Here is a 12,518-nt window from a genome sequence, read left to right on the forward strand (position 1 = left end):
TTGTAAGCAGATTGCTTTCAAGGTGAATTGCAGCTCATTGTCTCTTATATTGCCCAGCAAAGACAAATTTACAGTCAGCAGATTACATACTGCCAGCTAAAAACACAAGAGCTGTTAAGGATTGCGTAAGATGTTCATTGGATGTGTCTAGCAGATTAGCACAGTTGTTTGGAGCATGTGTTTTGTTAATTGTGATATATTCAGAACTGCACACAGTGTTTGATATCACCCTTAAATGGCCACCTCACACCAGTGAGATCACAAGACGTAGTGCACTGAGCTGTGAAATAAAGCAAGGAGGAAGGATGATCGTGACCCAAGACCTATTCACCTATATTTGTAACCAGTATTGTCAGGGCAACCATTTTTCCTGTGCCCCAAATCTTCAATTCTATTTTTAATCTTTCTTCATTGTTTATTATTTAGTATTTTGCAAAGTGAGTTAAGTTGCTTTTAAGAAAGCTTGTAAAATAATTTTGAACCAAACTGTGTGAGCCCAAAAGGTAAAAGTTATGTGGGTTGGAGATGGGAAGCTCTTTGTTAATTTGTTTTTTCAAAAGGTAAGTAATGCTACATTTGAAGCAAATATTTCCCCACACATACCCATCACATTTAGAAGCACTCAGACTCTGGGTAAAAGGGACTTTAAACTGTCATAATATTTCAGTCACAAGATTTCAGAAACATGGCATGGCAGAAAGGATGCTGAGACAGTTACTAGCAGAGTCCGTAACTGATGGCACACATTGACTTTAACAGTGAGAGTTAGTTTTAAGGAAAAATTAGACCAGAAGGTGCTGGTGATGCACTTGGCTCTCATTGCAGGACACAGCTGCTGGGGCAGGTGCCACTGGCCGATGTGCTCTGCCTGGAGTGGCCAAAAGCTCAGGCCTGGGGAGGGCAGCCTGGGGCAGCTGTCAATAAGAGCCTCTGGGACTGGCAGGCTGCGACAGTGCAGAGGCAAGGCTCTTAGCAGTGCAAAGGCTGTGGAACAGTAAGACACAAAAAACACAAGATAATTGCAGTTTAACACATGAATTAAAAAGAATTTCAACAGACTGCCTGAGAAAACTGAGTTCACAAAGAAAGCAAGCCCTTTCCTTTTGTCTTTTTCTACCTAGAATACTTTGATATGTTTCTTTTCGAATTGTCTTCAGACAAATTTTGCTTTTAAAAATAAATAAAGTGGAGACGAAAAAAAATTAAATGCCTGGAATTGAATATTTACTCAGTCACCAATTTTTTCCCCATTTGTTTACTTTGTTGGCTGACAAACAAAGAAATCCATTTTTCACGCAGCTCTGGTACAATATTAATCATCACGAGTACAAACAGCAGAGTCTAAGCCCATGTCTATTCATACTGTGTTATGCTGCTTCATGCTTCTGCATACTGAGTAGTGCCTACTCCAGAAGTAAAGAAAATTAGGCTGTGTCTGATTGAACGTGTGAACAAGGCTGGCAGTTTCAGGTCAGTTAGCTCCTCTTGGGATCTCAGATATTAACATTGTTATTTTGGCCTAAAGAGATAATAAGAGCAGTTCTCTTTTAAATACATAAACCTAACTCCTTTTTTCTTTTTTTCTCACCAGTTTTCGAATATGTCTTAATGTGGCTGAGAGCTCGCTGCAAGGTAAAGAAACAGATACAGATTATAACAAGGCAACATACATGGAAAATGCAAACCAGCTTTGATGTACAGGCACAGAAAGGTTTTACAGTTCAGAGGGTTCCTGGAAGTATGTAAAGCAAGGAGAAAGGTATATTGCCCCTTCCCTGTTAGGATTTATTCTGAGGATCAGGAAAGCTTTTCACCATGGTGCTGAATAAGAACATGCTCAGAGGAAAAAATCCCAAACAGTAGGATTTAACTTTTCAGCTGCAAGATCTGCTTTTCTACAAACACAGGACACTATCCTTAAGCACTAAATTGTAAGCTAACAAAGTGAAAGCATTCAAGTTTCCTTCTGTCATGTGTTCAAATTTAGCTACTTTAATTACTAGCTATCACTAGTTTGTTGCTTTTTCCCAGAAATTGCAAGAAGATGGGCAAGGGTCAGTGAGGAAAAATCTGTAGCCAGAGAAGTTGGCTCAACTTACCACCTCAATTCTGCAGGCCATCTCAAAATTTGGGATGACTTTAATTACTGAAAGCAGAATCTAAGATCCAGACCGTAAAGACCAAAATTTTAGGCCCTGAATTGCTTTTCACCTGTATGAAACTTCCTTCCAACATATTTCTACAGCAATGCAAGAAGAGTGGAATTTGTTCATACAGGTATTTGCTCAGGTTCTTTAGTAAGATGGGTGCTTGTAATCATGGGCAGTGATAGATAAATTGATGGATAAATGGATGTCTGTCAGAAAAATGAATGACAGTCACACATCCATCAAAAAAGCAAGAGTGATGTGGCCACATAGACAGTTGCCACCTGTCCTGTGGTAGCTGCCAGTGTTTGCACTTCTTATGAGTAGCTAATCCAGAGAAAAATAGCCCACAATGAGAGAAGCTTAAGCTAAATTCTGCCTAGATCATATGTCTGAATAAAACATGCTTGCAAAGCATTGAAGAAATTCTGTACCTTTCTGGGTGTATACGTACTTTTTGTTGGCTTTAAATGGGCTTAAGTAAGTAGCAAATTTATTACACACTTACTCAAGACAAACTCTTCCACCTTTCAAACAGAAATATTCACAGTGTTGTGATAAGCTCCAGCTGAAATCAAGCAGATCAAGAGTTAAGGAAAGGCAAGGAATACGAATCACAGTTGAGACCCCATGTTTTATCTGGAGGGAAACTGTAGTAATAGGTATTTTGCCCCACTAAAAAAATAAAAATAGGAATTGAGTCTACTGTAAGGGACAAAAAACAGTCATTCTAGAACCCGAAACGAAGCAATGTTTAAATGCACTGGAATAACAAACTTTTCTCAAAAATTAGTTTCTTTTAGACCTGAGCAGAAATGATAATGCCTCTATTGTAAAAGGGCAGAATAAAGATGTTAATTAGTTGCTGTGATGTCTCAGAGCTGCTTTAGTGTAGCTAAGTTAAGGGTATATAATTAGGGATGTATCCACCAGCAGCTAATATGTGGAGACTGATGCTAAGAATAGGTTAATACTAAGAGCAGTGGTCATTTCAGAAAGCTTTCTGCTACCTAAATGTGAAACATTTCTGCTTATGTTATTTCTTTCTCTTCTAATAATCCAGAGGTTTTAAGGCTCTGCCTTGGGCAATGGGATATGCATAAGGTCCACCAGCTGATAAGCAGTCTCAAGAGGCATTATGCCTAAGGCTCTGGTTCGATGATACAGTAAATTCAGTTTTCGATCTTGTAACATAGCTTCAAAAATGTCACAGCTATGTGAACTGATATCAGCCACACAGCTAGTTCAAGTTTGTTTAAAAATACTCAGATGGGTGAACTTGTTGCATCAGGCTTCACACTGCATCAGATTCTGCCTGCCTGCAGCACTCTAACTTTAATTGCTTGAGCAGACTCATAGTCCCAAAGGCAAATATTCTGGCTAAGAATCCAGTTTCACATTACAGTAACCTCATAGTACCAAGAGGCTGCTGCTAAAATAATAGCTCTGCTCCTCCATCTTTTGTCAGCAGCTCACTCCCACTGCCAGGTATGACATCAGTGTAGGACCACTGTTTCCAAAGGGTAGGGGGGAATGCACAGGACGGGGGGGCAGAGAAGTAAAGCATATTCTGGTGACTGCCTGCAGTAGCATCAGCGACACTGTAATGTGAAACCACGCCCTAAACTCAGCAGAAAGGCAACAATACATGTACACTTGAAGCAAATTTAAAATGCTGTGTTGGTGGATCCGGGATGTTCAGTATTAACGACTGCAGAACCACAGCAAAGGCACCTTGATGAGTCAGAATTTTTCCAGTGCACTCTGCATGCTGCTGGCAGGGGTTCTTCATCAGTGGCTTGTCTAGCAAGTAGGTACTACCACGATTCTGCAGTTTCTTAATTTCTCTGGCGATAGTGACTATCGATGTCCTTCTGGACGAACTATTGATGGAGAAAGAGTTAGCACCACTGTGTAAGTCAGAATCTGCTTCAAGCACCCACCTAAGCTGCTTCAGAAATACTTTATTAAAAATATATCTTTTTAGCTCCCAAGTCTACATGTTAAAGCACAGCCCAGAAGCTGTTTTTGTTTGTTTCACAATTACAATGCCTCCTCTATAGCACCAAATTGCTCAAGCCTCTTCAATTCTTCTTCTCAGAGGAATTTATTAGTTTTGAAGTCATGCCATTTATTCACAAATATCACTCTGATCTCTTGAATGCAGCTGTCAAGAGACAAAAATAAAGAAATAGACCAGACTTCTTCCAGCTTTTCCCCCCTGCTTGTGTTCCCCCACCTTTCTCGACATTTATAAAATGTTATAAAACCTTTTACCTGGAAAAGTATAAAATACATTTACAGTGTAGGTTTTTTGTTGATTACAAAAACATTGTTGCAGTAGCAATAAAGCAATAGGTTTGTAAATCTTTGTATTCTTGGCGTTTATTACAATTAGTGGAGTGACAGTTACCACTCTTCAAAATAGAGTAATTTCAATGGAAGATGCAACACATACTGTTTCCAAGCCTGTGTCTTACGACAAGTCAGTCAGTTGTGACAATAAATCTTAACTGGAGATTGATGTGGATTGTTGGAATATCATGTCTGTCAGAGAGGTGCTGGGTCACACAGTCTTTTATTTTTCAACAAGGGCACTTGTTAGACAGTATCAGTTACAGTCCCTGCACCAGTGATCATTTTGGCCAGTATGCAAGCTCTGTGCTCTTTTACACATATTGTGAAGATCCAACCATCCTGCCTAAGGTTAACCAGCTTCCAAGTGATCTTAGTGTCTGTTACTGTTGATATGACATCAGCAGTTTGCCTACATCCTTCACACTGGATGTTATGCACTGCTGCGCACTAGCAACAAAAGTCATTTTTTGCAAGGAAGATTTCCAAGCAGCGGATTCCAGTGAACTATTGACTTGGTGTTTGAGATTCATAGTGAGTGCTTGGTTGCTTCAGACATGCTGTCTTTGACTCTTCATTAGAAGATGGATTGTTCCAAACTACAAAGAAGAGAAATAATACGAGATGAACTGTGATAGAGCAAGAAAGTAAACAAGAATGTTTCTACTTCTGTGCAGACATATGCACAAAGAATTAAACATTAACATTAACAACATGTTGCTCATATGGGAATTGCCTATTTGACTCCTACCAGCGACTAAGGAGTTTTAATTATAGAGCTGAGAGTTTACCTCTCTAAGATTTTGAATCAAAGGGCAGAATATGACTTCAAGACACTGGAGTTTAGTTAGTTTCATTCTTCCAAATGAAGAAGAGGTTGATGAGGAAAGATGCTGCACTAAACCTTGGTCTGAAAACCTTGTCTGTGAGTTTGTGGTTGCACAAGGGGAACATGGCTTTACTTTACTTGGCCACCTGGTCAGAAGACAGCTCCAAAAGCTAAGCCAGAAGGCTGTGCAAAACAAATTACTGTTCTGAGCACAGAGTTGAGGTAGTGCTGGCTACACTGTTGATGGGCTCATATAGGGTCCTCTGCAGCTCAGGTAGTATATGCTCACAGCTGCCTGCAAAAGGCAATGCCAAGTGACCATTATAACCACTGAGGACTAGGTCCCACTAGTGCACATGGGAATTCTGGAGCATTTTCTTCATCATACGATATATTCCATGAGCAACATCTCTATGAAGAATCTGAACTTCTGTCAAGTGTCAGTGTAGACAGGAGGTGTGTAAAACCTTTAAGAATCAGCAAGGATCTTTGTGAAACTACAGAAAAAAGCAGGAGCTTTAGTTGTTAATGTTGAAATCATGTGGGTATGTTGTCTACCTTCAGTTTCTTGTTTACACAGAGATCTGTAGTATTTGTTTCTGGTTTGGTTTTGTTTGTTTCATTGTTTTGTTTTGTTTTGTTTTGTTTTTTGCTTTGGTTTGGTTTGGTTTTTTTGGCTGATTGTTATTTTTGTTTGTTTGGGGTTTTTTAATTTTTTTTGTGGGTTTTTTGCGTGTTTTGTTTCATTTTTTAATGCATTGCTTTTATTTTTAATTTGGTTTTAGAGTGACTCTTAAAATAAAGCAAATAGTAGCAATAAAAATTAATTAAAATAATAAAAATGCATCACTTAAAAAGAGGAACAGTGTATACTAAGGTTTCAAATAAATGTTCAAAAGTAGATACAATTTTGAAGTAATTACATTTATACCCCTACAAGACAATCCTTTTTCACGTCCCTCAAATAAATGTTCTGCAAAGTTGTCTCCTTAGTGAAATTTCAAAGTCACCAAATGCATGGCTATTTAAGGGAACATGCTCTCAATCTGTGTCTGATGAAGAGTGCACTGGGAAGGCATCCTTCAGATAAATAGGACAAGCCAAATTCTAAGATTAGTAAAGTGGCATTGTTAATTGTCAAAATGATGCTGAATAGACAGAGGCACTTAATTGTTGTGTGTTTGTGCTCCATTGAATCATTGTCTCTTTGTGTTGTTTTTGCTTTCTACTGTAACTCACGAAACTTACATTACTGCCATTAAGGTGAATTTTTTGAAGCTGCATCTGCTTATTGGTTTGCCGATTCCCTCTCTTGAAATTAGATTGATGTAGTGTTATATATTCATTCCAATTTAATGACTTTTCCAGAGCCCCAGAGTAAAGAAAATGGGTTTCATTAATTTCGCTAATAGCATCACTGAAAGACATGTAATGTGCAAAGTTAAAACTTCTTTTGTTTTTAATCTCTTAATGATCTCTTTTCCTTTTGTTCAGACTATCCTTAGTATTACAAAATCAGAGAGGAATGAAAATCTCTCTTGGTGGATTTGTCAGGGAAGCAAGACTTCGAACATTTTGGTGGAAATGTTTCATGGCATCTTTATGTTCTCTACTGATGTTTATTCCGCTATTCAGTCCATTTATTGCTCCATAAATTCCAATGTGTATAGTTTCTTTTATTTTTTTCCCATCCCAGGGAAAATGAAGACCAAGTTGCTCAGCCACATCCTATTTGGCATCCTGAATTTGTGACTTGTCTCTGGATAAAAGTCTAGAAGTGCCACTACAATAACAGAAATTATTTTTGTTGTAGTGAAAGCAAGATCTTTGTGTTTCATTTCTCCTGACCTAACTTCACAGTTGGTGAACCCAATTATTTGACACACAAAGTTTTTACTAAATATTCTGTTTGCTGAAAAGGAGTTATCATTATTATAACTATATATATAACTACCAGTTACAGTCTGTCTTGCAGGGAATGAAAAGGGACAATATCTTCAGTCTGTCTGAACCTAGGATGTGAACCAACACTAGAAATGAGGTGTTTTCATGGCTTAGTTGCAGGATGAGGAATGAACAATCTTTGTTTTGAGGTGGTCCTAATATTAATTCATCAGAGAAGTTCATTCAGTTGAAAGGTGAGGTTAACAATTAATTATAGGCTTCATCAGTGTCAGGGCCAGTATATGATAATTTCATGTGCCATTTTTGTAGAAATTTAGACTTACACTTTGGATAATGAAAGAAAACTAGGTGATAAATCACTATCCAGTGTTGTAAATGTTTCCCATGTTTATTTACATGACTATTGGGATTTTGTTCCAGAGGAAGAGGAGCTTTCCATCCTCTCCTGTAATGTAATTATAGTTTTCTTGGGTCTCACTTTATGTATATCTGAGGGTTCAGCTACATCATGCCACAGAGTGAAATACAGTGATCTCTCGACTGCCTCAAATCAACATATTTAGAACTACTAAATGGCTGCCCTTCCTTCAAATCTAGGCTTGCAGACTCTGATATGGCCTAGCATTGACATGGTTTGAGTATTACTTAATATTTATTGATTCAGGAGCACGAGGGTGCCACACAGAGCTAAGTCAGGATACAAGACAAATGATAGGTTTTGGGGCTGTTGCCAGCACTGCAGAGACTGTTAATCTTGAACACTGTGGACAAAGGACCACTGTTTCCTCTGTGGTATGATTCCCAAGGACAACAGAAATGAAAATTCCCCCTGCCTCTTTTTTACATCTGGACCAAAGACAATAAATCTTGCTTAGTCAGGATGTGCAATGGACATTTCATGTAGATGGTTCTAGTCCCAGTACTTCATTGGCAACTTTACGTCTGACCATCATCAGACTATGCTGAAGTTAACAATGGAGTCTAAGCTTTGTCATTAAGCACTGTTGTTGTGAGGCAGTCACCCACCAGATAAGTATATCTTCTATTCAGAAAAAAGTCATGAGAGGATAAATAGTGAACCGTCAATGATTTTGCATTACACATCAGATTTTCTGATGGGGAGAGTGATAGCTGAGTGGTTATTCACCTCTTCTGAGATATTTCTGACTCTTGATTTTGGTTCTATTATTGTTTCCAAAACTATCTGAAAAGTTCTTTTCTCGTCAATTGAGCATGCTTCAGTGTATTTGTCCAACTTATCTAATTTCCTAGCAAAGGATTTTCTGATGATGTTCTACTAATTTGCAATTTGCAACTTTCAGCACAACATTTTTGAGGCCATTTAGCCAATCCTTTTTCAGTGAAAATCCACTGTTTCAAGAGAATGGTAAGTACCAATTGACCTACTTTTCCTATTATTTACTAGTAAAATTGTGTACTACAGGAGCTTCCTTGACATGCTCTCCGGTCATCTCCTGTGTGTTCCAAATTTGACAGAAGAGTCAGCTCATTAGTGTACTGTCTATGCTTGTGCAGGAAGAATATCGTCATGATGTGTCTGACATTTTCTTTCAAATGGTATAATACAGCAAGAAAAACTAATCTTGAACTTGCACTGCTCTCCATGTATAATGGAAACCTGTAATTATACCATCCTGAATCCATATCTATTGCACATTTTGTCAGAAGTCCCACAAGTCTACTTTACACACTAATGAATATTTCAGTTATGACCTAAAGGAAATGAAGTTTGGGAAGATTTCTCAACAGAAAGCCAAGCAGAAACTCCATTCTGAGTAGTTTGGTTCATATTTATGAATTATCATGGAAACTTGACAGGGGCAGGTAAATCTCACTGTATGAGCTAATGCAAGGGATGCATTCCTTCAGCTTACCTGGTCATGTCATACTGTGATTTGTGATGATTCAGGCAATGGATCATCATTTAGTGCTATGAAGTTTTCCATGCATTTCTCTGCAACAGCTTTGACCTATTTCCTTGCTGCCATGTCAATTTACCTGGTCAAACAATTTATAGTTATTGATTCCTATGTGCATAGGAATAAATGTCATGACAGCCACTTTTAGAAGGTCTCAAAAGTAAGAGGCATCCACAAGAACAAAAAATATGTTAAATGCAACATGAAGAAACTGATCTTTGAGAAAGCCTTCACAAGGTGCCCACACCTTTTTCCTTGCCTGTCTTGCAGAATCTGTCTTGCCTGATCCTTGCAGAATCTTGTGAGTGGGGCTTTGGCACCAGACGAGAGGGGTTCTTCACTCTGCGCTTCTGATTGCCAGGTTTTTCTTCTGGCTTTTTTTCAGAATCCAACCAGCTGAGGAAATAGCTGTCTTTAAAAAACAAACAAACAAACAAACAAACAAAACAAAACAAAAAAACGCATTTTAAGAATTGGAATAAAGCATTAGAGGGGATTATTTGAAATTGCAAGAAGCCATTAATCATACTCAGTTTCGCAGGAATGTATTCTTTATTAGAAGCTAAGGCTGATAACTTTCCTCTTAAGTTACATGTAAGAAGCAAAGCAGTTCTCAGTTGTTTGGTTCTCTCAGCTGCTGGTGAAAACCAAGGAGTATACAAGGGTTTTCACTACAAGTATGTTGGGTCCCAGTGGGACTGGCTTCAATGGAGGCCACTGTTATCGAAGGATAAGTAGTTTGCTTGGACATTTAATTTTTTGCTGCCAGCCAAGGGCAGCACATTTACAATCAGTCATATCTGTATTTACACTACTGCACCCACCTCTGCTGAAACTGAGGAAGGAAAAATTGCTGCGGACATCAGCTCACTGATAATCTTTGTCACCGATCACATTGGCTGATAGTGCCATAAAAATACTGATATGAGTTGCAGGTTTAATATCTCAAGAAAGGAAGGATTCCCTGCAGAGATGTGTCAGCTTTATCAACACTAATTTAGATAGTGGCTGAACCATCTGAACTTGATTTGTTTAGACACAGAAGAATAAGAATCAGTTAGCAGGCAGTTTACTCGCATCCCATTTCTCAGCCATAGTGGCTGAACCAAGTGACTGCAATCTTATAAGCAAGAAGACACTTAATTTCTTTTATGAACCCAGATTCATATGCACTATATTTTAATCTCAGCCCCACAGTACTCAGGCTCACAAGGAGATTACTAAAATGAATAAAATTCATTGGATTATAAAAGGAGATAGAAAAGTTAAATGATCTGAAATACATTTTATATGAGACTTTCATTTTTCAATAAACCTTCAGAAAACAAGTCTGTCTTAGAGTAAGGAATATATTACTGCAGTACCAGAGGTTTCAATAACTTGAGCCATTCACAAAAGGTTATTGAGACATTTAGGACTGAGGTAAGATGTTCCCCGTCAAAATAAACTGAGATATGTTTTCCAAGATGCTAGTCCAAGCAACTGTTCAAGGGTTCAGAAAACTTGTTTGGGAAGTGCTGTGGTTTAGCAGGGTCTCAATGGCTCTCAGGGAAGTTCAGTTATGTGAAATGTTTGGTATTGGACCTGACACAAATAATTGTGACCATCACCTCTGCTTCCTGTCCTGCATTTCTGTTCCTCTTCTTCATAAATCCCATCATATCTTTGGCCTTTTGCACCCGATGTTTTACAGACCTACTTTGGTATAAAAGACAGGACTCAAAGTTCACTTCTTAATCCTACATGAATCAATTTTTGAACATTGGCTGTTTTCAGCTCTGAGTGGGATATAAGCATTTCAGTTCTTGTGCCCTCAATTTTCTGTTGCTTGTTGGTTTTGTTTGTGTGTTCAGTTGGTTGGTTTTGTTTTGCTTGTGGGCTTTTTAGCTGGACTGTACTGAATCCAATGTAGACAGCAGCAACCCAGGAGCAGCTTTGATTCAGGTTCTTAAACTGCCACAGAAAGGACGGAACTTAAGCCAGCTCTCCTTGTCTACCTGCCAACAGCCCATCTCATAGCACCTGGACTTTCAGGGACTCTAGGAAGCTCTGTGGATCATATTGCTGGGATCAAGAAGAGCTGAGCACCCAAAAGACCTACTGTCTATCTGATCCTAAATGGCATTCTTAGTAAAAGAAACCTGAGACAGGGATAGAAATACATTCCAGACAAGTGCCTTAACTGAAAGCCCATCTGTCTTTGAACATATTTCTTCCCTTTTGAAATGGATTTGAAGGAAAGATGTTCAGCAGACTCTGTTTACCCTTTCCTCAAACTTTGTGTATGAGTTCAGGTCCATTCGCCACTGTATCCTGCTCTTCAGACAATAAAGTTTGGATTTAAACTTGTTCAAGTGCACCTAATGGGAGAGTTTGAACTGCTTTATTATGATTGATCTAGGTTTGAGTTGCTTAAACTTATACACTGCTTGTGTATAGACAAGGTCTTGAGCTTTGCAAAGACATGACATTAGAAAGGTGAATGGCATTCCCTCTGATTATTTGAGGACTCAATCAATACACAGGATATGCTTACAGAATTTGTTTGTTTTGCCAAGTATGCCTGGAGAACACCACGTATTTTACCAGAGTAAAGTGGAAGGAGAAAACAGGGAAAGTTTTAAAATTTGGCATTTGAAAAGCAGTCAGTAGGTATGTTTGGCTAATGATTAGCTAACAAAGCTTAAATGAGCCCAACCCACTCTGTTGAATGACAGTGCAAAGCATCTCAATGGATTTTGACAACACAAAGGTGTGCTGATGAGACAATATATACATTCCACTGTGAAATAGACACTGCAAATTAAAAAAATGTAAGTCTACTTTTGTAGAAATTAATGGGAATTCTGTCACTGACTTCAAAGGGAGCAGGGTCAGAAATCCAGTTTCTTGTTATGTTGACTTTGCCTTCATTAGTGGCAGAGCGTGAAAGAGGAGCGCAGAGGGATGACTTTTTATTTGTATTTTACTAATTTTACTTTTCCCTAAATAGTTTCCCTTTAATTTTTCAAATTTAATTTACTTCTGAAGCATACCTCAAAATGTGAATCACATGTAGGGTGTATGACATAGATGGTTACTTTTCCAGATGGAAACAGAATTAGCCTGCCGTCTCATATAATTTTTTCTTCCTCCTCTTCTTTTTAAAGAGCTATTTATAACCAGTGACAACTAGAAAAGAAATGTAGAACAGGACATGAAATGCCCTGTCTGTTTACTTAAATATCACACATTCACTTGTTGCAGAGAGCTGGTGGACACCTTGTCTCTGTCTGTACTCAACTATTGTTAGCATGTGGGATACCAATACAAAAGGAAGCTTTGAAAAAATAAACTATTTTC

At 38.3% G+C, this 12,518-nt stretch overlaps 1 protein-coding gene across 8 annotated transcripts in view; it reads left to right on the forward strand.

Annotated features, from left to right (window-relative positions):
* The window catches only part of LOC309441945 (uncharacterized protein), a 162,295-nt gene that overhangs the window by 34,294 nt on the left and 115,483 nt on the right, over positions 1–12,518 (forward strand). For 2 of the 8 annotated variants that reach the window (XM_082057254.1, XM_082057256.1), the window contains one exon: positions 8,559–8,623. The exons of the other annotated variants lie outside the window; for them this stretch is intronic. In XM_082057254.1, coding sequence (XP_081913380.1) covers positions 8,559–8,623 — 65 coding nt within the window. The remainder of the gene's footprint in view (positions 1–8,558; positions 8,624–12,518) is intronic. 8 annotated transcript variants of the gene reach the window in all.

The sequence above is a fragment of the Streptopelia decaocto genome (genome assembly GCF_964273445.1).
Source record: "Streptopelia decaocto genome assembly, chromosome: 6".
Taxonomy (NCBI): domain Eukaryota; kingdom Metazoa; phylum Chordata; class Aves; order Columbiformes; family Columbidae; genus Streptopelia; species Streptopelia decaocto.